The 25,826-nt window shown below is 43.5% G+C and overlaps 1 protein-coding gene across 1 annotated transcript in view; it reads left to right on the forward strand.

Moving 5' to 3' along the window:
• The window catches only part of F11 (coagulation factor XI), a 36,955-nt gene extending 12,772 nt beyond the window's left edge, over positions 1–24,183 (forward strand). Inside the window, exons 5-15 of the mRNA XM_006128454.4 lie at positions 1,876–2,035; positions 4,792–4,901; positions 7,011–7,170; positions 9,317–9,426; positions 9,564–9,708; positions 9,811–9,926; positions 10,351–10,525; positions 14,919–15,094; positions 15,957–16,052; positions 22,092–22,231; positions 23,774–24,183. Coding sequence (XP_006128516.2) covers positions 1,876–2,035; positions 4,792–4,901; positions 7,011–7,170; positions 9,317–9,426; positions 9,564–9,708; positions 9,811–9,926; positions 10,351–10,525; positions 14,919–15,094; positions 15,957–16,052; positions 22,092–22,231; positions 23,774–23,929 — 1,544 coding nt within the window. The 3' untranslated portion in view covers positions 23,930–24,183. The remainder of the gene's footprint in view (positions 1–1,875; positions 2,036–4,791; positions 4,902–7,010; positions 7,171–9,316; positions 9,427–9,563; positions 9,709–9,810; positions 9,927–10,350; positions 10,526–14,918; positions 15,095–15,956; positions 16,053–22,091; positions 22,232–23,773) is intronic.
• The last annotated feature ends 1,643 nt before the right edge of the window (positions 24,184–25,826 follow it).

Below are 25,826 nucleotides of genomic sequence, written 5' to 3' on the forward strand. Positions count from 1 at the left end.
CTGTGGCAGGTGGCTGTGGTGGCATGGCATGGCCCTTTGTCCCGGCTGGTTCAGCTGTGGAGAAGACACAACAGGGAGGAGCGGTCAGTCCTCTCTGCACACACATTCCCTATAGCTGTGCCCTCTTCTGTGAGTGGTGACTACACCAGTCCGCAGCCCACAGGAGGGGGATGTCCCGGGTGCAAGGCCATGTGTGGCCTGCACAGCACACCCTGTGTCACAGGGGCCCCAAGTGGCCAAAAGCCTGTGCTGCCTGCTTTCTCCCCCACCCCTACAAATACACACCATGGCCAGGCAGGTAAGGGAAGTGTGTGGCTGGAGTGGGATTTTTTGAAGGGCGGAAGAGGAGCCCTGTGCAGCTGTTCCTCCCTGCGGTGTGCACACAGCTGTGGCTCACTGTGCTGTGTGTGGGAGCAGCTGCTGCCTTGCAGGTGCAGACATGCCTGTGTGCTGTGTGCTGCTCTCCAGGGCATGTGTGGGGTTGTGCCTGTGCCTTTGTAGCTAGCCTGCTTGCAGCTGGCTGAGCCCCCACCCTACGGAGGGCAGGACTCGTGTGGCCAGGCATTAGGCTGGCAGCAGGCTCCCCGCCATGTTGAGGGGCTGGCTGCTGTGCCTGTGTGCCACGCCCTCCTGCTGCACGTAGTTGCATGTGCACAGATTGCAGCAGCACGTGCTGGCCGAGCAGCCCGCGCGACATTGTTCCCCCTGCCCCTTGTGCTCCCACCTCCCCTACCCTGTGTGTGTGCGGGTGCCAACTTACCTGAAGATTAGCAGTCCAGGCTGGCAGGGACTGGCTCCAAGGCCAGGGTGATGGTCCTGCTGTCCTGCTTCTCCTCCTCCTCTGTCTGGGTCTGGACCTGCTCCTCTATCTCCTCCTTGGGACAAGCTCCGGCCACAGGACTACGGGCTGCTCCAGACTAGAGTCCACCATGATGGAGGGGGAAGAGGGTTTCCCCTCCCACAAGATGTGGGGGAGCTCCCTGTAGTACAGGCAGGTGTAGGGTCCTGCCCGTGAGTGAGCCCTCTGCTCTGTTGCCTGAACATATCCCTGACAGAGCTCCTTCATCTTGGTCCGGACCTGTTCCATTGTCCGGGCAGGGTAACCTTGCTCCCTCAGGGATGTGGCCATGTGGGAGAATATGTCCACATGCCTGCGCTTGGCCCGGACTTCCTGGAGTGACTCCTCCTCACCCCACGATTTGAAGAGGGTCGCTATTTCGGAGGTGGACCAGGCTGGAGTGTGGTGTTTGGTGCCCCTGAGGGGGGTTCTGGGAGCCCTGTGGTGGCTCCTAGGAAGGGCCAGGGGGGTCTCAGGCACCTTCCTGCTCTTCCATGTTCTGGCAAACAGAGCCATGAGGCAAAGGAACCTGCTGTGGGCAAGCTTCCTGCCACAATGCTTGTTCAGGGTGCCTGCAGCTTTAAGAAGGGCCAGCAGACAGAAACTATAGAGTTCTGATTGCTTGCTATGGAGCGTCCAACAGGCCACCTGTTCCGGGAGGCCAGTTCTTGCACAAAAACCCCTGCGGAGCGTCAACACATGCCTTTTTGTGCGAGAGCTGTAGTGCAAAAAGGAGTTATTCCTCATGGGGAGAGGAATAACACTACCGGCAAAAGCCCTCTGTCCTGTTGATTTTTTTTGCACAAAAACACGCTTGAGCTTTGGACGCTCTGCTGGTTTTTGTGCAGAAATGGCCGTAGTGTAGACATAGCCTCAGTGTTATGAATGTGGCTATACCTATATACAAAATAAGGTGCTACTCAAATAACTAAGAGCAGCAAAATCAAGTAAGTAACATTGCTTCATATGAATTTCTGTATCTTTGGCTCTTCTAATACAGAATGTCTTCAGAACAGTGGTTTGTTTGTATTCCCCAGCTTGCAGCAAGGTTGTTCATATGGGATTGGACATGCAAGGGACAAATTATAATATGACTACAGCTAACAGCTACCAAGAGTGTCAAAAGAGATGCACCAATGACAACAGCTGTCAATTTTTTACATATGCTTCAGGAGCATTCCACAGTGCAGACTTTCGGTAAATAACATTTTGACTCCTCCAATTGAGCAGCAGTATATTGTAGCATTGCAAGTCATTGGCAACACTTAAGATAAGGGATGTTATGCAAGTTATTTATGTTTGCATTGTCCTCCTTGAAATGTAGAAATTTAATCACAAATGTTTCCTTTTCCTATTAAAATGAGGTCTAGTCTTATTGGTAGGAAATGGTCTGTAGTCATTTTACTCAGATTTGTTCATGGTGGAAAGACAAGATTGGTATTACAGCACTGGAGAGTCTTACATGCCAGGGAGATGTAGATTTCAAATGATATTGTCTACTGTTCGCTAGTTAATTAAGAGTTGTTGCCACCTCTCTTTTTCAGTGTTCCCATCTATGAAATGGGATAATGGTACTCCATTGCCTCGTAAAAGACACTGAGCTCTTTGCAAGACAAGTGCTAGAGAGGAGAGAGATGCGAAGGTGGCTGTTAGAATGGGATATTTTTAAATGCTCATCTTATTACTAGTATATATTATTTGATTTAAAGGAACTAGGGGACTGTGTTCCCTGTTTGTTACACTCGCTAGCCCTCCTCTTGCAGGGGGTAGGCAATCCCAGCTGCACCAGCCCGGGCCCCTTCTCTCCTCCTGCCACTTTGTGCTGAGCTATGGCTGCAACAGACTGGGCCCTTTCTCCTTCCTCCCCCTTTCCCCCCTGCCTGTGGCCTAATCCTCTCTCTCTTGGCCGAGACTGTGCCAGACCTGGTTCTGCTCCTGGCAGCTGAGGAAGGCCAGGAGCAGGCTGGGGGTGCAGTGGGGCTATAATCTTGTGTGTGTGTGGGCGGGGGGGGGGGGGGATGTGAGGCTGGAGCAGCAGGCAGGCGGTGGCCCGAAGCAGGTGGCAGTTCCCTGTTGTGTCGCGGAGTGTTGGCACCCAGATCTGGAAGTAGAAATGAGTTCGGAGGTGGCTGCCACCATTGCCTCCTGGCCCTCCAGGGAAGCTGAGACCAGTGGGGAGCCCCGAGCACCCCCCAGGAGAGGCTGGGGGATCCCAGCCATGGCCGCCAGTGCTTCTGATTCTGGAGAGGCTGGGGGAGGGATGATGCAGAGTGATGTGATTACATCATTCTGTCATCCCACAGAAAACATTTTTTATAGATATATAGAGAAAAGGAATTGAAGAAGCTATGTCCCAAATCTTTCACTAATCTCCGCCTGCACAATACCTGCACAGTGCCCCAATGACTTCAGTGGTTGAAGGGGTCCATGTGCATTCAACTCAGTGCAAGATTAGGATCTATGATGAATTTTAAATTATTGATCACTAATATTCTCACCATTATTGTTACTTTTATGAAAGTTTATGCTATTGTTTCTTTGATGGTATGTTTAAAATGTAAGTTAAGTTTCAATGATAATAATACAATTGCTGATGCTCCACACAAAACTTTGCAAACATTCTATTTCTCTCCTATTTCTCTATATTTGTACATCACCTAGCACATTATCACATTGTGTGGCATTGTCACAGTTCAGTACAGCTCCACCTGTATTCCCCTGTAGTCCACCAAGGTCACCCACTCTGTGTACAGGCTCCTCAGTTGTCACCTCACTTAAGCAAGACCTGTACCTCTCTCCCTCCTCACTGGAGTTTTTCCCAGCTGCAGAGTTCCCTGCCTACATCGTGATATTCCCTGCAAGCCTGATTGCCTGACCAGATAGGTGCTATTATCAAAGTACTATTATATCAAGTAACTTAATGGAGATAATAATAGTTTTCTGCTACCAGGACTATTGTGTTGTTTAATTAGTTCATGTTGGTAAAATGCTACTACATAAAGTACTAAGGTTCCCCACAAAGCACATCAAATCTGAAGCAGCTGTGGGCCTGCAGCTCTCAACTTTCTGGTTTTTAGGTTGAAAGTTTCTTGAAAGCTTTTTAAAACAGTGACAATTAAGCCCAGGTATTTGGGCTCCACTTCTTCCCTAGTATTTAGCTGAATATTCTTGCTCTCCTTCCCATGCATGCAGGCCTGTCAGTGGAGGGGGTATGGACAAATGGGGCAACTGCCTGGGGCCTGGGGCTGCCACTACTGCAGCAATGGCTGGAGCTCTACGCCCTGTAAATCCTCACGAGAGTCCCAGAAGACACACTCCAGGCAGCACTGAAGAACTGTTGGAGTGAGGCTAGCCCCCTCCCCTGTCCCCGCCCCTTCCATCTGAGCCTCCCCACCCCAGCCAGGCCCCACCCGCTCATCTTGCCCTGGAACCCAGCAATTTTATCTGCCCTTTGGCATTCATTTCATATACAATGCACTGCAAGGAATCTTCATTAATCTTCCCTAAAATCCCAGTGCATAGTGGCGAGTAGGAGTGTCTTTCTTCTGAGGGTTGGAGAAAAACATTGTTTCCTAGACCTACCCCACAAAGCTGTCTTGCTGAAGCTAGTGCTATAGGAAGCGATTATAAAATAGGGTACCATGAACTGACTCAAGAAGCTTAATAGTTGTACTGTGATCATGGCAGCTAAACGAGCTAAACAGCTAATCCATTGTTATATGGAAGGGTCTGATCTACCAAACCCCTCACTGCCTGTTCCACCCTGTGTACTGTGGGAGGGAAGTAGTACGCATGCCCTGTTGCCTCTGCTGGCAGAGAGCTACCTTGCACTGGGGGAATTTTCGGATGGCAATTTCTGTCAAGTTTAAGTCCATTTGAGCAGCACAAAGTTGACTTTGTGGTTTGGAGAATCTTACTTGTTGTCCTAATACATGTTTTCCCTCCCCATTTAGTAACAAATGCATCTTGAAACACAGCATGATGGGAACACCAACAAGTATAAGGCCGCTTAATAACGTAGCATCTGGATTTTCACTAAAACCTTGCCAACTGTCTCAAACAGGTAACAATTTGCATTTTTACTGATTTAACTTAGAGTGAAAGGAAATGGGATGATATGACGTCATGTGTACACGAGTCATATCCATGACATAGAAAGACAGTTGTATCAACTCATTCCTTTTTTTAGAAACCGTAACTAGTAATCTCAGTCAGCAAACTTCAAACAGATTCTGACTCGTAACTTTCCTCTCTTGTCATTGCTATGGGATATCCCTTCTGAGATAAAGATCTAAACATTTTGCTCTTCTAGATGGAGTTTTACCTTACAATTTTTCTAAGTCAGAAGATTGGGAATATATTATAGTTTGCTGCTTCATATTATGTGCAGTGTACCCACAGGGTGTTGCTCCAAAAGTGCTTAAGTCAACGTAATTTGCAGCATTAAAGGGTGTGAAAAAACTAGCCTCCAAGCAACATAAGTTGCATAGACTTAAAGTGCTCATCCACACTGTGTTATGTAGACAGGAGAAACTCTCACCTGACACTGGCTTTCCCTTCTTATTGAGGTGGAGTAATTATGTTGATGGGAAAGCGCTCTCCCATTGGCATAGCTTGTTTTACCAGATACACTACGGTGGCATCGCTGTGATTATGTAGTACAGTGGATTAGCTGTTGGAGACTTTAAAAGCAAGCATAGCACTGACCAGAGAATGCTTTCTGTAGGCAGCCTGTTTTTAAGCCTAATGTACCATTTGAGTCTGTTCCTAAAATCCAGGCAAAATTCTCAGATCTGCAGGCTAAGGGTATGTCTAAACTACATGGCTCTGTCGACGGAGCCATGTAGATTAGTGTACTCGAAAAAGGAAAATGAAGTGGCAATTTAAATAATCGTCGCTTCATTTACATCAAAATGGCTGCCGTGCTGTGCCGATCAGCTGTTTGGCGTCACAGCGCGGTAGTCTGGACACTCCGCGGTCGACAAGGGAAGCCCTTGTCGACTGCCCCAGTAAACCTCATTCTATGAGGCATAACGGGGCAGTTGACAAGGGCAGTCCAGACTACCGCGCTGTGCTGTCAAACAGCTGATCGGCACAGTACGGCAGCCATTTTGATGTAAATGAAGTGGTGATTATTTAAATCGCCGCTTCATTTCCCTATGTCTAGAAACCTCATCTACATGGCTCCGTCGATGGAGCCATGTAGTCTAGACATACCCTTAGATTCTGGGTATTATTCTATCCTGTTCTTGATTGTAACATTCTGCTTCATCATTTTCCTTATCTCTCTCGTCCTCATATTGTCTGGCACTCTTCTCTCTTTTGTCCTCCTCCTTCATGTGCTATCTTAGTTCACAGTTCACAGATTCATAGATCACAAGACCAGATGGGATTTCTGATAATCTATCTATACAGAACTCCTGTATGAGAGACCATAGAACTTCCTTCACTAGAAAACTCTCTTACTAATTCTAACACCATTTTGCCCATCTTGATCAGTCTGTTATTTGTCTTTTTCTGTACTGGAATGGCTCTGCTAGTCCCATTATTAAAATATTATCTGGAGATGATCTCAAAAATAGTGCATTCCACCTCTTCATAATATTAATCTGAGCAATGATGACACTTAAATGCAGAAGATAATGAAAAGGAAGTATGGAGTAAGGGTACAAATAATAGAGAAGATGTTAAGAGGTATCATGAGTACTCATACCAACTATACAGAAGTAGCAACTAAGGAATGACCTTTTACATTGTCCAGTTTTAGTTTATATTAGATAGACACACATGCACACACATGAATATGGAAGAAATTCTACTGACATTTCTACTGACAAAAATGAGAAAAAAATTGAGACCAATTTGAAATCTTATCAAAAGAATTGCATGAGTTATTGTAGTTGTGATGTCACAAAAAATAGGTATCACATCTGTTCTGAAATCAAACTAATAAATATATTTGTATTTTTTGTTTTGTTTCTTGAAATGAATGAAAATGAAGGCATGCAGAGATATCTTTTTAAGATTTTTATAAAAATATGATTTCTTATTAAAATCTTGTGATATCCTTCAAACACAGGGGAAAACTAATAATGCTTGTACATAAATGCATCCCAATATTCTGATATCAGAAATAACTAGAGTTTAGATAATTTCTTCTTCTTTTATACAGATTGTCGTTTGGACATTTTTCAACACACAGAATTTTCAGGAATTAATCTTACAAGTGTTTTCAGCCCAGATACATTAGTATGTCGAACAACTTGTACTTATTATCCAAGATGCTTATTCTTTACCTTTTTTACCAGTGAATGGAAAGTAAAAACTCAAAGGTGAATATAATAGTAAATTTTTAAAATTCTGATGAGAAATATTAAAATACTTATGTCCATTTTAATAACAAACAATAAAAGTTCTATTAACATAGCTAAGGAAATGCTCATTAAAAGGTAATGCTCAGTAAAGTATAGCTTTATGCATGTTTTATTCATATGTGTAGGTATCAAAGGGGACAGTTAATGTCTCAAAGGGTCAGGTTCTTTCTTCTGATGTGCACAGGGAGCTGTTATTGAAATCACTTATCTAGAGACCTGTACCATAAAAGTCAATCAGGAAATACCTATCAAAAAGGGAATAATCTTCCTATTATCCAAAATAATCAAAATGTGAACCCTTATCAATTTTTTAAAACAGGTTTCTGAAGCTAATCCCTCTATTTAGGCTTCAGAGCCCGAGCTCCAGTCCAAGCCGCAATTTTAAAGCTCTATCTTCGCAGCTATTTTTTGAGCACTAGTGAAAACCCCAGTTGCCCAAGGCTGTCAATCCAAATGGGGCAAGTTGGTGCTACAAGTGGTGTAGACATATGCATGGAGTGTATGTGAAAAAAAACTGTTGAAGTTGCCATTTGAAGGGTGCATGTGCGGACCGATGAACAATACTTGTGACGGACCGGACCGGGTCAGGGCACAGCTGAGGGCGTCTGCTCAGGGCGAATTGCTCAAATTCGGGGCTCCTTATAGCCCCCAGACTGGAGACCCTCCCAAATAGGGTACAAACCAGTCCCACAGAGCACTTCATCTGCCTGCCTGAAGCCTCATGAGCAAAACCTCTCTGACACTCCAGCAATATCCGTGCCCCAGATGGTCCTGGGCCTCAGACACAGGTGAAGGGTTTTAGAACCCAATCCCACCTTCCCGAACAAGTTCTGTCCGGTTCCAAGAAACCATCCACAGATCCCCGGTCAATTTACCCTCTCGACCTTACCCACAAGCTCACGCTGAGCCAGTCTTTTAGAATCTATGGTCTAAAGGTTTATTATTACCAGAAAGAAAAGCATGGGAGTAAGGTTGTTAAAGTATCATACATTACATGCATCAAATCTCCCAGTTCTCAATACAGGCTCGCAGCAGAGATGTTATAACTGCTAGCTTAAAATTATTTGGTGAACATCCTACGTCAGGATGAGTCCACAGTTCTTTCCGGCTCTTCAATCCCTGCACTGCTGCCTCTGGGATGAAGGGCTGAGCTGAGCACCAAGATGGAGTCGGCCACATGGCATATTTATACCCCCTCCTGGCTTCGTCCAAGCTGGAGGGAGTCACATGGCCAGTGGCCAGGTGTGTTTTGACCTCCAGAGGTCCATTGTTCCCTGGAACTTTGTTCATTAGCATGCCCATGGGCAAACATTCTTGACCCATTGCTCTTTCAAGAGACTCTTTCAGCATCAACACAGAGTACATATTTATAACTTCACACACAGACATTATACAGGTATATGACGAGCATATACAGAATCAGTAGAAAGTAAGCTTTTGTTTGACACCTGGCCCCCTTTGTACCAACTTTTGGGACAAACACCCCTGCCCCGGAGTGAAGCAGTGATCTGGCTGCTCCCCTTAAAATCCAGTAACATGACAATACTGTTTTGGAAACTCCTGCTTCGGGCACACAGCACATATGGTAATCTTCATTGGAATACAGGCAGGGACCACAGGTCTTAAAAGTACCCACCTCTTTCCTTGCAAAGCAAAGGCTGTGGATAACTTAAACTCACCCTTTGTTCATAAACAGTATTACCTTGCAGTTTTGAATTGCATAACTGCATGCCATTTCACAAAACACTGCCATGCACTTTTTTCTAGCACTTTAGCTGTTGAAACATGGAACCTTAGAGTTCTCTTGGTGTCTTTTTATATGGAATTATTTTTGCAAAAATGTAAGACAACATATAAACATATGAAGGAGTATACCTTGCTAGGACTTCGATGTGCTTCTGTTTTGCAAACCCTTGGTAATGACAGGCCAGATCCTCAACTGGTACAGTGCAGTGCTTTGCCAATTTGTACAATGGCTAAATTCCCTAGAGCCAGATTAGGTCACACTAAATTGCACACACTGGGAAAAGGGGGAGATTTAGTTTTGCACCTCAGTGTTATGACATGTTCAGTGATTTAATACTATTGTAAACTTTTCTTTTAGAAATCTTTGTCTTCTTAAGACCTCAAGAAGTGGGGTACCAGGTGACCGTGTAGAAAGAGAAAATGCTATGTCTGGTTTTAGTCTTCTAAACTGCAGAAGATCTTTACCCGGTAAAGCATGTGTTACAATAAAAAACATCGTCAATTTCAAATGATTAATTTCAATAAGCAATAGAAAATTAGTCTGAGAATGGAATACCAGTGAAGGGTGTTGATTTATTGACATATGCAATGTTAATGCTTTACAGCCTGCCATTCCCGCACTTACATTGACACACACTTTTTGGGAGATGAATTGAACGTTACCTATGTTAAAGGAGACAAAGTTTGTCAGCAAGTTTGTACCAACACAGTCCGCTGCCAGTTTTTTACTTATTCATGCAACAAGGAAGAGTAAGATTTGTTTTTAACATTTTAAAGTTCGCTGAAGAAGTCATACAGCAAGAATGTCAGGTAAAAATTATAACTTAATCTATATATTAATTTTGTTGACAGTAAATGCAAATGCTACTTGAGAATGTCCTCAAATGGATCCCCAACTGGAATAGTGCATGAGAAAGGAAAGATCTCTGGCTACACATTAAGGTTATGTAAAAGAAAAGCCAGCACCGGTAAGCAAAAATTCATTTAATAAAGTTTTGCTGAATTAATGGACAAAATTCCTTGATGGGGGTATAGCTCCATAGACATCAATATGAGTAAATGTAATTACTGCTATTGCTCACATACATGCTATCTACTCCCATCAATAGTCCTACAAACTGTTATACCACAAGAGTAGGAGTGGCAGCATCTGGTGGTAAATATTATGCAAGGCATTAAAACAATAGATTTACACTGAGATCATACACATAAAGAGATGAAAAATCAGTAGGTATCATCTTTCCTCTTAGTACTTAGCCGATGCTCTAGAAATTCTACTGGGGGTGAAATGTTTCTAACATACAGTTCGTATGTCATTTGCAGAACCCTTTCAGACCTTTTGGGATACAAACTGCTAAATAAAGCTGTATGGCCTTTTAATTCTTTCTGTAGTGTGCATGCAGCCACCAAAACAAGGTGAAAGAGTTGTTGGAGGGACAGTCTCTTCCCTTGGTGAATGGCCCTGGCAAGTGAGTTTGCAAGTCAAGTCATCTACTCAGAAACATTTCTGTGGAGGGTCAATAATCAGCAACCAGTGGATTCTAACAGCGGCACATTGCATTGATAAGTGAGTACTGCTTATACAGACATGAATTAGAGTAAGATCTTTCTGACACCATGTGAAGTCTCACTTGACACCTGTCTTTCAAAAAATATGTATAAAGAGCAAAAATGAAGAATAGGGAGGAAGCAACTGTTTTAATGAAACCAACAGGTAAGATTTTTTTAAAGCAGAAAATTCAGGTTCTCATAACAACTGGCACTCTGCAACATGTTGAGTTTTGGTTTGCTTCAGCACAGCATCACAATATGGGCACTGTTATTTCATATAAGACGACATTTCCTTAGTAATATTTTCAGATATTTATAATGCCTTTAAAAAAACCCCAACCTGAAAACACCCATGCTTGTTTTCAGCTCAATGGTGTATTTCACTGGAAAATGTTGTTAAGTTCTGTGTGACTACTGTATCGAGATTGTGAAAAAATGTATTTTTCACAAAATTTTTTTTTCCAAAAGATGTACTCTGATGCCTTTTACTGAAGACAAGATTTGTCATAGACTTAAGACATCAATGGAAATTGTTATCTTTGACATGTTTAAAGAAATTTTGCCTATTGATAAAATATTGAATAATTCCATAGTGTTGAATGTGAATGGTATGCTAATCCTCTGGGGTTGCTCTAATCTGTTCTAACCTATGACATCTGGAAATAGCCCCTAGGATCTGGTTGGAAATAGAATCCAGCAGCATTATAGCTATCTGCTTTTCTCCTCATAGCACCCCCCCACAACTTTGGCTATGAGACATAGGAACTAGCTCTTTGCTAACTGAGGATTCTACCATGCTAAGGGAATTCTCAGACTGTAAGTTCTGGTCAATTTCCATTCTGTTTTTGAGCAGTGCCCCTCAGAGATTCTGGCCAACTCCATTTAAAACTTCCTGGAAACAGGGACTTACTTTATAACTAATCTCTAGAGTATAATTACTCGGATGTTATATTTGAAATGCTCCAGTTTAAGTGACTCATTGTAGCTTGTCCCTCTTCTAAAATTTCTTTGCAAGAATAAGTTTTTATGTTCTATTAGTTAGTGATTTGTAAAACTACCCTGGAATTTAGTGTAGCCAGCAAATACCGAATGCTGCAGTATATAGAAACATACCTTTAACGGTTGACAAATTTTTGAGTGTGCATGAAACCATTAATATTTTGGAAACTGGATATTCAGCTGCTCCCTTTGCCTCATTGTGTTTACATTTTTTAAAAGCAGCTAATCCTGTCCATTACTGATAAAAGTGCTGTCTCTGTATACTGCCCCAGAGCTGTGGGAACCATGCTGTATAGGAAGAAGATAACAGGTGACAGGCCCAAAAGAAAGATAGCATTGATCCAGAAACATGGGCACCTTTAGTCACATGGAACTCAGAATCAGTCACTTTACTCTGAAAGTTGTCTTAGGAAAGGCTGTCAAACTCTGGCCCAGAATGACAAGTCCAGTGGTATAAAGATTATTTTTATATGCATGGTATCAAAAGTTTATAGGAGTAGAAACTAATCAATATTTTAAAAGACAAGAGGGCACTCTATTAAAAAAAATAACTGTACTAGGTTGATGGTAAATTAGTTAACTGATATTTGCCAGTTCATATATAAACTGTTAGTAGAATATCAATTTAAAATCATTTATATTACTTAATGTATGCACTTACTGAACTTATAACAATGACTTAATAATATAATATCGAAATCAAATATTCTCAAAGTCACTAGTACATGCACTCATATGAAATTTGAATCTAGAAATGAGTGGGAATTTTTCATATTACTTTATACAATTACGTTTTCTCCCTCTATCTTTACAGTAAAATTTTAGTGAAAAGAGTCATCTTTATATTAGATGTATCCTTGAATATAGTCTACTGGAATTTACATTTCCAATTCTACTTTGCCAAATAAAAATGGTACACTGAAGTCTATGGGAAGACTTTTGGACCAGCCCCTTAGAAAGAAAATAAGGAGAGAAGAGAATTCTATATCTATATCTATATCTATATCTATATCTATATCTATATCTATATCTATATCTATATCTATATCTATATCTATATATAGGGCTAGAACATAAGAACGGCCGTACTGAGTCAGATCAAAGGTCCATCTAGCCCAGTAGCCTGTCTGCCAACAGTGGCCCGCACCAGGTACCCCAGAGAGGGTTGACCGAAGACAGTGATCAAGTGATTTGTCTCCTGCCATCCTTCTCCAGCCTCTGACAAACAGAGGCCAGGGACACCATTTTTATCCCCTGGCTAATAGCCTTTTATGGACCTAACTTCCAGGAAATTATCTAGCTTCTCTTTAAACTCTGTATAGTCCTAGCCTTCACAGCCTCCTCTGGCAAGGAGTTCCACAGGTTGACTACACGCTGTGTGAAGAAGAACTTCCTTTTATTAGTTTTAAACCTGCTACCCATTAACTTCATTTGGTGTTCTCTAGTTCTTCTATTATGGGAACTAAAATAATTTTTCTTTATTCGCCCTCTCCACACCACTCATGATTTTATATACATCTATCATATCCCCCCTCAGTCTCCACTTTTCTAAACTGAAAAGTCCCAGTCATTTTAACCTCTCTTCATATGGGACCCATTCCAAACCCCTAATCATTTTAGTTGCCCTTTTCTGAACCCTTTCCAAGGCCAAAATATCTTTTTTAAGGTGAGGAGACCACATCTGTACACAATATTCAAGATGTGGTCATACCGTAGTTTTATACAGGGGCAGTAAGATATTCTGGGTCTTATTTTCTATCCCTTTCTTAATAATTCCCAGCATCCTATTTGCCTTTTTGACCACCACTGCACACTGTGTGGAAGTTTTCAGAGAACTGTCCACAATAACTCCAAGATCTCTTTCCTGATTTGTCATAGCAAAATTAGCCCCCATCATACTGTGTGTATAGTTGGGGTTATTTTTCCCGATGTGCATTACTTCACACTTATCCACATTAAATTTCATTTGCCATTTTGTTGCTCACTCACTCAGTTTGGTGAGATCTTTTTGGAGTCCCTCACAGTCTGCTTCTGTCTTGACTATCCTAAACAGTTTGGTATCATCCACACACTTTACCACCTCACTGCTTACCCCTTTCTCCAGATCATTTATGAATACGTTGAAAACGATTGGTCCCAGGACTGACCCTTGGGGGATACCACTAGTTACCCCTCTCCATTCTGAAAATTTACCATTTATTCCTACCCTTTGTTTCCTGTCTTTTAACCAGTTCTCAATCCAAGAAAGGACCTTCCCTCTTATCCCATGGCCATGTAATTTACACAAGAGCCTTTGGTGGGGGACCTTGTCAAAGGCTTTCTGAAAATCTAAGTATACTATATCTACTGGATCCCCCTTGTCTGCATGTTTGTTAACACCTTCAAAGAACTCTAAGGGTATGTCTACACTACCCCACTAGTTTGAACTAGCGGGGTAATGTAGGCATACCGCACTTGCAAATGAAGCCCGGGATTTGAATTTCCCGGGCTTCATTTGCATAAGCAGGGAGCCGCCATTTTTAAAACCCCGCTGGTTCGAACCCCGTGAAATGAAATGAGGAGTAACGGTAGTTCGAACTAGTTCGTGCCCCGTGTAGCCGCGCTGCACGGGGTTTGAACCAGCGGGGTTTTAAAAATCGCGGCTCCCCGCTTATGCAAATGAAGCCCGGGAAATTCAAATCCCGGGCTTCATTTGCAAGTGCGGTATGCCTACATTACCCTCCTAGTTCGAACTAGGAGGGTAGTGTAGACATACCCTCATAGATTAGTAAGACAGGATTTCCCTTTACAGAAACCATGTTGACTTTTGTCCAATAAATTATGTTCTTCTACGTGCTTCACAATTTTATTCTTTACTATTGTTTCAACTAATTTGCCCGGTAATGAAGTTAGACTTACTTCGGTACTGAAGTTAGGCTCAACAATTAATGTAATCTACTCGCGCGTGGCGAGTAGATTACAAGCAGGCATGGCCATGCAGCATGGTGTGCGCATGCACAGCGTGTGGAACCGCGTGGTTGGCAAGCAGGGCTCGCTGCCGCTTGGCGAGCCCTGTGTGTATGTGTATATATATAATATATGTGTGTGTGTGTATGTATAAACCGAAGGGGGAGCTAGAAAGAAGATGAAAAAGTATCTGGAAGAATGAGAATGGGAATATAAAAGAGAGGGAAAGCTGATATAAAGATAGGAATATAAATGAGAAGAGGAACAGGAGAAATGCAGAGCAGAGGAGAGGGAAGAGCTGAATCTCTTTTAAGTTTGACACTATGAAATACAACAATGGAAAGATTGGCATCATTTCTCTCTTCTGTGCACCCAGAGATCATTGAAAATGTTGGCATCTGCAAACAATATGAAATGGTGAAATTATGTGAACCTGAGATTGCTTGTTTGTCTTTTTCTTTTAGTCTTGAGATTCCCAACCTTTGGCGTGTTTATGCTGGCATTTTAAAACTATCAGAAATAAAGGAGGACACACCTTTCTTCAGAGTCCAAGAGATTGTTATTCACCCTCAATATGTGATCGCAGAGACTGGATATGACATTGCCTTAATGAAACTTGATAGGTCCATGAATTTTACTGGTACATAGTAGTAAAATTACATTATAGTAAAATTACATTATAGTAATTTACAGTAAATTACTGTACTGTAAATGACAATATAGTAAAATTATTTATCTGAATTTGGAAGCCTGGCAAGACGACCTCATTGTAATTTTTCAGGACTGCTGTGCATTAAGCCAGGTTTCCTTTACTCAAATACACAACTGATGGGTTCAAAGGGGAATCAGAAACTGGGAATGGCTGAGAGGGGATGAATCACTTGATGGTTAATTGTTCTGTTAATTCCCTCTGGGGCATCTCAAGTTGGAAGACAAGATACTAGGCTAAATGGATCATTGGTTTCACCCGGGCTATGTCTACACTATGCGTTTTTTCTGGGATACTATACGTATCCCGGAAAAACTCCACCACATCCAGAGAATGCATCTGCTCTTCAGCTTTTTTTGCGGAAGATCAAACGTGCCCTTTTGGAAGGCCTGTCTTCCTCCTCCCATGAGGAAGAAGGGCTCTTCCAAAAGAGGAGGCTTTTCCAAATTTTGCTCAGTGTAGATGGGCCAAATTTTGGAAAAGCCTCTTCAAAAAAAAAAAACTATCAGAAAAAGGTATGCAAATTGCGGAGTGTAATTTGCGTACCTTTTTCCAATAGAGCATTGTAATGCAGACATAGCCCCTGTGTGAGTGTGTGAGCATTCTTATGTTCTTATGAGTCTCAACCTTAAACAGGAACCTGTCCACCTTAAACAGGAGCATAGGGGCACTGTACAGTGTGCAGAGAGAAAGCCTAAGGAGAAGAATAGCATCAGGACATCAATGTGGACACAAAGAACCTTGATGTTAAATCTTTCTTCTGACTAAACTAATATTTTAACAACATTTTTAGATTTACAATGGCCCGTATGCTTGCCATCAAAAGAAGAAAGGAATACTGTTTATACGAACTGCTGGGTGACCGGATGGGGTTACACAAAAGAACAAGGTACAGACATTTATTTAACCCATGAAAACCTATCTTTCCAAGGATAACCTGTGAATAGGAATTGAGGCTGCATCTACCCAGAGACAGTGCATTTGCTCACTGTTATATGAGCTCACTCTAGAATCTGTGCACATGAATAAGATGATTCCTAATCTATAGAATGACTCTTTGGATTTATACTGTATGCAGTGTGTTTTAGAAGCCTTACTGTTTTTACAACTCTGAGTGCAATTCACTACTTCTTGTGTTACTTCACAGTGTATGCTCAGTGAATTCCCAACAAGTCACAAAAACACCTGACATTTACTGATAAAAATGTGATAATGAGGTAAACGATGTCAATTTGCTGGTACGTAGGATATCCATGACATAGTACATTCATCTAGCTACATCTAGGACTTGGTCCTTCAAACACCTAAGTATTTAGAAAAAAAATATCTCACATAGAGCTATATTGAGAACCTCTTCCTCACCCTAACGAGCAGTTATTCAAGTTAATATTTCCCCTGAATCCAGTGGGACTGCTGCAGACCATTGTGAGGAGATGGTTTACAATCTAGCCTGTTGACTCAAGATACTTCAACAAACCTCCACTGTCATGGCAGGAAATCGGGTGAGGGATATGTTAAATAAGTGAATTAACTACAGGCAGTCCCCGGGTTACGTACAAGATAGGGACTGTAGGTTTGTTCTTAAGTTGAATTTGTATGTAAGTCGGAACTGGTACATATTGTAGGGGAAACTCTAGCCAAAAATTTTTTTTAGTTTTGGATAGCATAGGGAAAGGTTAACTCCCCTCTAATGTTTGTTTTGCTGTCTGTTCCCCTGTTCAGAAGATTTCACATCTATTTCTGTCCCTGTGACAAACTCAGGACTAAAGGAGTAACTCATCAAATACCAAACAGCTCTGCACCATGCTTTGAGCTAATAGCTTTATTTCCACACACCACCCAGGGTTCTAGGAGGAGGGTCCTTTTTTTGCTAACACAATGAGGCCAGCACTTTGTTTGTTTTGGTGGAGTCTTTGTTTGCCCAGGGAGCCCAGCATGTATAGGGGGAGGAGGGGCGGAGAGGCTGCTTTTGTCTGCTGTTCGGCAGCCTGTTGCTCAGGGGAGGGGGCAGCCTGTTGCTGGCAGGGGGGGAGGGGGGAGGCGTGCAGGATGCGAGGCCCGGGGGGGGGGGGGCGAGCGGGCGTGGGGAGGCACTTTTCCTCTGCCCGGCAGCTCTGCGGGATCCCTGTCCCTGTGGCCAGCTGCTGCAGGCAGAGGCCAGTTGGAGCCGGCCGAAGAGGAGGAGGAGGTGGATTCTAGGACCCAGGTGAGCGAGCCCCGGGGACGCTGCTGCGCTCCAGGAGCCCGGCATGTATAGAGGGGAGGAGGGGCAGAGAGGCTGCTTTTGTCTGTTCGGCAGCCTGTTGCTCAGGGGAGGGGGCAGCCTGTTGCTGGCAGGGGGGTGGGGGGGCAGCGGGCGTGGGGAGGCACTTTTCCTCTGCCCGGCAGCTCTGCGGGACCCCAGTCGGAGCCGGCCCGAGGAGGAGGAGGATCCTAGGACCCAGGTGAGCGAGCCCCGGGAATGCTGCTGCGCATGTGCGGGAGTTGCCTCACCCCGTTCGTATCTAGGGATCCGACGTAAGTCGGATCCACGTAAGTCGGGGACTGCCTGTACTTTGAAATAAGATATTTCAAATTAACGCTGTAGTGTAGACATACCCATAGAGATAGCATGTCTATATTATGGAAGCCTTCCTCGGACTAATTTTGAGGCTTCCCAGTAGTGTAGACATGCTATTTCGAAATAAGCTATTCCGGAATAACTATTCTAGAATAGCTTATTCCAAAATAACTGCGCAGTGTAGACGCAGCCTTTCAGCAAAAACAATGAGGAGCACTAGGGCACCTTAAAAAAAAAGATTCATTTTGGCATAAGTCCACAATAGCCAAATACATTTCTTACTCTTTAAGGTGCCACAGTACTCCTTGCTGATTTTGCTTATTTCAATGTTACATGTGTCACTTTTGGTTTTATTAGCGGCACATTCTTCTTTCACATTCTGATGAACAGATTCAGGGATAAGGTGTTTTTAAAGAAAATTATATCATGGACTTTGTTACAGTTATTGTCACCAGGCAACCACTATAATATAATCCCAATTTCTTTTAAGCTCCATATAAAAAGTTTGACTAAAGTCACTAAAGTCACAAGAAGCCCAGCAGGCTTGCAGTGAGCCAGGGGGTAGGGTGCGAGGTTGATGGGCAGAGGCCAAGCCAGGGGAGGAGAAGAGAGGGGGAGCTGGGGAGGGGTCGCGGTACAGTAGGCGGGGGGGGGGGGGGTTCACAGGCAGGGGAGTTGCAGAGGAGAGAACACAGGTGGGGGGGCACAGGCGTGAGGAGTTGTGGGGGGGGGCACAGGATGGGGGTGGCCGGCCAGGGAGGGCACACAAGTGGGGGGGGGGGGCGCACTTACTCGAAGGTGAATAAGCAGCCCTCCAGGAAGTGCCCCAGCAGGGTTGCAGTGTGCCAGGACAGCTGCTGGTGGCAGCAGCGGGATGCGCCCAGAGCAGGGCAGCAACAGTGGCAGGCAGGCAGTGCGGGGTCGGGTCGCAGCCAATCCACATGCTGCTCCCCAGCTCTCCGCCAGCTCAGTCGGGAACTTCCAGGCTGGAGGCAGGGGGGGCACCTCGCTAGCTCTGCAACCCCCCTGCCGTGGGCCCCCGGCTGGCATGAGCCCGGTAGAGGTTTCTCTACCACAGACAGTCCCTGTGGCCGGTCCCACCGCCTGCCTACAGCACACTGGCTCAGAATCCTGGAGGCCAAGTCCTTCATGTGCTGCCAGAGCTGGGGGAGGGGGGAGAGAAGCACGCTGGGAGAGCCCTTCGGCCGACCCGTGAGCGAGGCAGCAGGTGGGAGCTGCCCCCAGGCGCGGGGCCGCCGCGCGGGCTCAGAGCAGCTGCAGAGACTGCGGCGGGAGAGGTGTGCACAGGCCGGGGTAGCATGGCCGCCGCTGCCCCCTGCGTAACGGGGTCAGCTTGAGAGGAGTCCCTGGGTGCCAGCACCATCCGCAGCCCAGCTTCCCCGCCTTGCCCAGGCTCCTTTGCTCAAGACCAGTCCCGTCCTCTTCCCCTCTCCCTCTGCGCCCCTCTCCGGGCTGAAAGCAGGCACCACAGCTCCAGAGCTGGCTGGGACCTAGCTCCTCCATCCCCACGGCGAAGTGGGGCCCGGCATTGCCAGGGGCAGCTGCTTACTTGGAAATGCCTCCCCTGGCAATGTGCCGCCCCAAGCACCTGCTTGATTTGCTGGTGCCTAGAGCCGGCCCTGCTGGTGAGGTCACATCTGGAGTATTGTGTCCAGTTCTGGGCCCCCCACTACAAAAAGGATGTGGACACATTGGAGAGGGTCCAGTGGAGGGCAATCAGAATGATTAGGGGGCTGGAGCATATGACCTACAAGGAGAGGCTGAGGGAGTTGCGTCTGTTTAGTATGCAGAAGAGAAGAGTGAGGAGGGATTTGATAGCAGCCTTCAACTTCCTGAAGGGAGGTTCCAAAAAGGATGGAGAGAGGCTGTTCTCAGTAGTGACAGATGGCAGAACAAGGAGCAATGGTCTCAAGCTGTGGTGGGAGAGTTCCAGGTTGGATATTAGGAAAATCTATTTCACTAGGAGGGTGGTGAAGCACTGGAATGGGTTACCTAGGGAAGTAGTGGAGTCTCCATCCCTAGAGGTGTTTAAGTCTTGGGCTATGTCTAGACTGCAGGCTTCTTTCGAAAGAGGCTCTTTCGAAAGCATCTTTCGAAAGAGCCTCTTTCGAAAGATCGCGTCTAGACTGCAGGCGGATCTTTCGAAAGAGAAATCCGCTTTTTCGAAAGAGAGCACCCAGCGAGTCTGGATGCTCTCTTTCGAAGACGGCCTCTTTACATTGAAGAACGCCTTCTTTCGAAAGAGGAACTTTCGAAGGAAGGCGTTCTTCCTCGTGAAACGAGGTTTACCGCCATCGAAAGAAAAGCCGCGTTCTTTCGAAATAATTTCGAAAGAACGCGGCTTGAGTCTGGACGCAGGGGAAGTTTTTTCGGGAAAAGGCTACTTTTCCCGAAAAAACCCCTGAGTCTGGACACGGCCTTGGTTTGACAAAGCCCTGGCTGGGTTGATTTAGTTGGGATTGGTCCTGCCTAGAGCAGGGGGCTGGACTTGATGACCTACTGAGGTCTTTTCCAGCTCTATGGTTCTATGATTCTATGATCTGAAATGCATGTTTTCAATATGCATGATTTCACCCACCTTTCTAATCAAATTTGAGACCTAATGTTTAATAAGACATTTGATGAATTGACACAAATTTAGATTCCTTCTAGTCTAATGACTGAGGAACTGCCGCTCACTGCTTTCATGTTCAATGCATGCATATATCTGCATGTGTTTAAATAGCAGGGTTGTGTGCACCACAGCTGTTGCAACTGAAGACTCTAGATGCTACTGTGATACAAATGCATGATTATAAATGATATCCAATGCTCACATCACAACTACTTACTTTCAAAGGCAGGCTGCAAATGACCCTCTCATGACATTTTCAGGGAACAATGGTTTCATAGCTAGCCACACTGTGAGCTCTGAGGATTGCAAGTAGTCAGTTATATTCATTGACAAAAAAGGGTGTTGTAAAAGCAATTGCCCTCATGGTTTGTTGATGCAAATATGCAAAACAGGATAGATATTACAATGGTGGGTAACTGCACCATTAGCCTGGGTGCCACTGAATGCAGCATCCAGAGTGAGTAGCCTATGATAACAGATGCACCTCAAGCCAGCACCTTATCAGCAATATGGAAGAGGCAAGGAGGGGTGCACACATACTCAGTTGGGACAGATGAATATGTAAAGGACACTGAACAGTATCACAGTAAGCAGCATAGTAAATTCAATATATGCACCTCATAGTCTGTTGTATCACACCCAATGGTCACACTGGGGCTATGTCTACACTGGCAGCTTCTTGTGGAAGAACATCTTGCGCAAGGGTTCTTGTACAAGAAGTCTTGCGCAAGAACACATCCACACTGCCATGTGCGAGATGTGCTTTTGTGCAAGGGCATCCATGTCAGTCTCTCTTGTGCAAGAAAGCGCTGATGGCTGTTTTAGCCATAGGGCTTTCTTGCACAAGAAACCCCTGCCGATCATCCACACTGCCTTCTTGCGCAAGAGCTCGTGCGCAAGAGAGCTTACACCTGTTAGAAAAGAGCGTAGCTCTTGTGCAAGAAGCCCTCTCTTACCATGCCTTACTGTAAATCTTCTTGCGCAAGAGCGGGTGGGCAGTGTGGATGCTCTGCGGGTTTTTGCACAAGAATGAGCGTTCTTGCGCAAGAACCCACCAGTGTAGACATAGCCCCTGGGTTAGCAGGGACAGCCTATTATGTGGCTAAGCAGGCAGCCAGAGGCACCTCTAGGTGGTGATATGACACACCTACATTTCACCTTTATTGCTTCTCCCCTGGGGGCTGTTGATGTGTCTTATCTTGCCATCCCGTACTGGCAATGACATTACTCTGGATTTACATTGCTTTATCTGAGCAGAATTTGGTTCATGGTGTTTTCAAGTTCATGTTAGGTGAATTCTTGTTTAGTGTGTCCACTTACAACTCTACATTGGGATTCTTAAGAGTTTCTTTTTTCTTATTTTGATACAACTGAAACTTCTGGGTACATCTACACAGCAACATTATTTCAAAGTAATGAATGTTATTTCAAAATAACTTAGTCCGTGTCTACGCAGCAGGCAGTTATTTTGAAATAATGTCAAAATACCGTCAAGCTGAAGGACTTCTTACTCTGACTCCTGTAACCCTCCTTGTATGAGGAGTAAGGGAAATTGGAGGAAGAGTGCTCTATTTCGAAGTAAGTGCTGTATAGATGCTCTTTATTTTGAAATAAGCTATTTTGAAATAAGCTACGCAATTGACGTAGCTCAATTTTCATAGCTTATTTCAAGGTAAGCCCTGCTATGTAGACACACCCTCTGTGATCTTAGCCATGTAATGTGTTGCTTACAGATGATGTGCAAGATACTCTTCAGAAGGTTAAGATTCCTCTAATATCAACTGAAGAATGCCAGACAAGATACCAGCAGCACATGATAAATGACAAGATGATATGTGCTGGTTACAGAGAAGGTGGAAAAGATGCTTGTAAGGTAATGGGATGATAAGTGCATAGTCATGCATTCTAACTACTGGCTATAGTCTTTTAGCAACACTTTAAAAATACTATCAACTACAGTATTAACAAATAGATGGATGCATGGAGATATACATGGCTACAACATACATTCTCACAAGTATCTGCTGAAAGCAAAGACAGAGATTAAAACCTTTTGGTTGTGTCTAGACTGGCAAGTTTTTCTGCAAAAGCAGCTGCTTTTGCGGAAAAACTTTCCAGCTGTCTACACTAGCCGCTTGAATTTCCGCAAGAACACTGATGATCTCATGTAAGAAATTTGTGGAAATACTATGCTGCTCCCGTTCGGGCAAAAGTCCTTTTGCACAAAAGCTTTTGCACAAAAGGGCCAGTGTAGACAGCTCAGATTGGTTTTGTGCAAAAAAGCCCTGATCGCGAAAATGGCGATCGGGGCTTTTTTGTGCAAAAGCATTTCTAGGTTGGCCACGGACGCTTTTCCGCAAAAGCACTTTTAGCGGAAAAGTGTCCGTGCCAATCTAGATGCTCTTTTCCGCAAATTCTTTTAACTGAAAACTTTTCTGTTAAAAGCATTTGCGGAAAATCATGCCAGTCTAGACGTAGCCTTTCAGTTAACATGTAGGCATAATAATACACCTGATTTTGGCAGAGTAGTGGTGTGCAGGAGAGGTTTTTGTAACAGAAGACAAACCTGATAGAAAGCTTATGCTATATTTGAACTTAGTCAAAAGGATGAGGACAAAGAGATGTTAAGATCAAGGTCACAAGTTAAAAATTTGCAAATTGCTATCCTTTCTTCTCTTTCTCACTGGCATAGAGAGGAAAGGGAATTCTAAGAGTGCGTCTACACTGCAAGGTTTAACTCAAAATAAGCTATGCAAATTGAGTTATGTCAATTATGTATCTTATTCCAAAATAGCTTATTTGAAAATAGGGAGCATCTACACAGCACTTATTTCGAAATAGAGTACTCTTCCTCCGACTTCCCTTATTCCTCGTACAATGAGGGTTACAGGAATCGGAGTAAGATGCTCTCTGGCTTGACGGTATTTTGACATTATTTCAATGCCCGCTGTGTAGATGCTAACTACGTTATTTCGGAATAGTGCTAGTTATTTTGAAATAGTGTTGCAGTGTAGACATACCCTTACTTATAAATACAAATGTGTATTTTTCAATTCGCTTTAAAGAAGATGATATAGGTATTGATTGGGCCTCTTCTTAGTAGTCTTAAGTAGAAATGTGTTTAACTGAATGAAAAAGCAGTTAACTGAAGCTCATAAAACCTGATTCACCCTTGTACTCCAGACCTTCAAAGGTATTTAGGGGACTAATTTCCACTGAAATTAACTGGGTTTAAGCAACTAATAACTTTGAGGATCTGGGACCGTGTTACACAGCGCAATTACATTGAAACTGATCAATTTACAATGGTCTGAAATGGGAGCAATACTGTGGTGAAATCAGGCCTTTCTTTGGCGGAGAAGTACTGTCCAAAATAATCTTTTGCACATCCTGTTTTTTTCTTTCTGTGATACAGGGAGACTCAGGTGGGCCATTATCATGTAAACATGAGGAAATCTGGTATGTGGTTGGCATTATCAGCTGGGGCGAAGGATGTGCTCGCCCAGAACAACCAGGTGTCTATACCAAAGTGGCTGAATATGCAGACTGGATTATAGAAAAAACCGCATAGATCAGAAAATTCTTTGAAATATTTGGATACTTAAATGATGGCATGAGATAATCCTCAAAGCAATTTTATGACACATATTGAAGTACTATAAATTGCAGTCTTCTTAAGTCTAAAACACTGCAGCTAGGTTTAGAAAGACAGAGAAGCAAGAATGAACTAACTTTATAATTGTATGTAATAAAAAGTGCAATAAAAATATAACCCTGTTTTATAGTCACTGACCTGAAGTAATAAAGAATATGTTCTAAACTGTTGATTTCCTTTGTCTCCAAATGTATACCAATAATCAGTTTACTGAATCTGTGCCCTTTCCCACTGAGATCCATGAGAAAATTGCCTTTTTCTTCAGTGGGAGAAGGATCTTATCCTCCACAATAAGAAAGAAGTGAATTGACACACATACATGCTGGGTTCATAAAAAATTAAGGAGAATTTTGTTTGCTGTTGCCTTCACAAGGTTCAATAGCCATTAACCTCAGGCTAGGATTCAATATCAAAATATTTTTAGCTCCTTTCATGGGATTATTGAGGCTTTGTTTGATGATGAGATATTTATTTACCATTGGCCATGTGAGGAACTGAATAGGATAAGGGATAATGATAGTGGAATATGTATTCTCCTGAAGTAACATTTAGATCATTACAAGGAAGAAGAATACATAAATGTCTACAATTATTTAGTAAATTTAATACAAAGATATTTCTATACTACCCTTTATGAAGTAGCTGAGTGCTGCACAAACACATTTTTACACTGTATCTTTTATATTTACTTTAGATTTATTTTCTCAAAGTTTTTGGCTTTTTATGAAGAAGAGGCTCTAGATAGATCTTGAGCTGCACCTTCAGTGAATGGGTTATTTATGTATCTTAACATTAGTAGCTCTTTTTCTAATGCTCTGTAACTTTGTGTGAAAGTTGTCGTGATGGCTACTTCTAAGACTGAAATCTGAGATGAGATTTCAGATTTTTAATGGGATGGTTGACACAACCGCAGTATTTGCTTTTCTTGAGCTGGTGCTGCCCATTGTTATTCTCCTCCATGCTTAAAGACTAATTGCCGACTGGAATAGAACTTACAAGAACAGCCACATTGGCTCAAATCAATGTTCCATCTTGCTCAGTATGCTGTACTGTCTTCTGACAGTGACCAGTGCAGATGCTTCAGAGGGCATGAACAGAACAGGGCAATTAGCCCTAGTCTACACTAGGGTGTTAGTTCAAAATAACCCCCCAGAAGTAAAATTCTGGAGTATCCACACTACCAAGCCCGTTATTTTGAAATACCGGGCCAGTTATTTCAAAATCTGTAGTCCTACTTTCCTAGGGGAATAACGCTAATTTTTAAATAGTTATTTTGAAATAGTGGTAGCGTTTTTGTAAGTGCGGAAGGGGCCGAAACCCTCTGACTTACATCCTTGGCCCGCATTTATGATGGCACATGGTGTCTATCATAAATGAGAGTTTGAGTTATGATGCTCCCAAATTGTGATGTTTCCCCCAGAACCAATCGTGTCGCAAGACGGGGGCCTCCTGTAACTAATCCCCAGAGTAATTCAAACTAATAACTCCCCCGTGATTCCTGGGGCTCTAAGTCGAGGTAGTGCATCCACATTAACGGAGCCTGCCTTGGACTAATTTCAAGGCTTCACTGTAGTGGGGACACGTTATTTCAATTTTATAAAATCGGGAGTTAGTAAGTCAACTTTAGTTATTTCAAAATAATTTCCTGGTGTAGATATGCCCTTATTGAGTGATCCAATACCAGCATCTGGCAATCAGAGGTTCAGGGAAACACAGAGCATGAGTTTGCATCCTTGACCATCCTGGCTTATAGCCACTGATGAACTTATCCTCCATGAACTTAGGCCATTCTATCTTGAATCCAGTTATACTT

Source organism: Pelodiscus sinensis, chromosome 5 (assembly GCF_049634645.1).
Source record: "Pelodiscus sinensis isolate JC-2024 chromosome 5, ASM4963464v1, whole genome shotgun sequence".
In the NCBI taxonomy this organism is placed as follows: Eukaryota; Metazoa; Chordata; order Testudines; family Trionychidae; genus Pelodiscus; species Pelodiscus sinensis.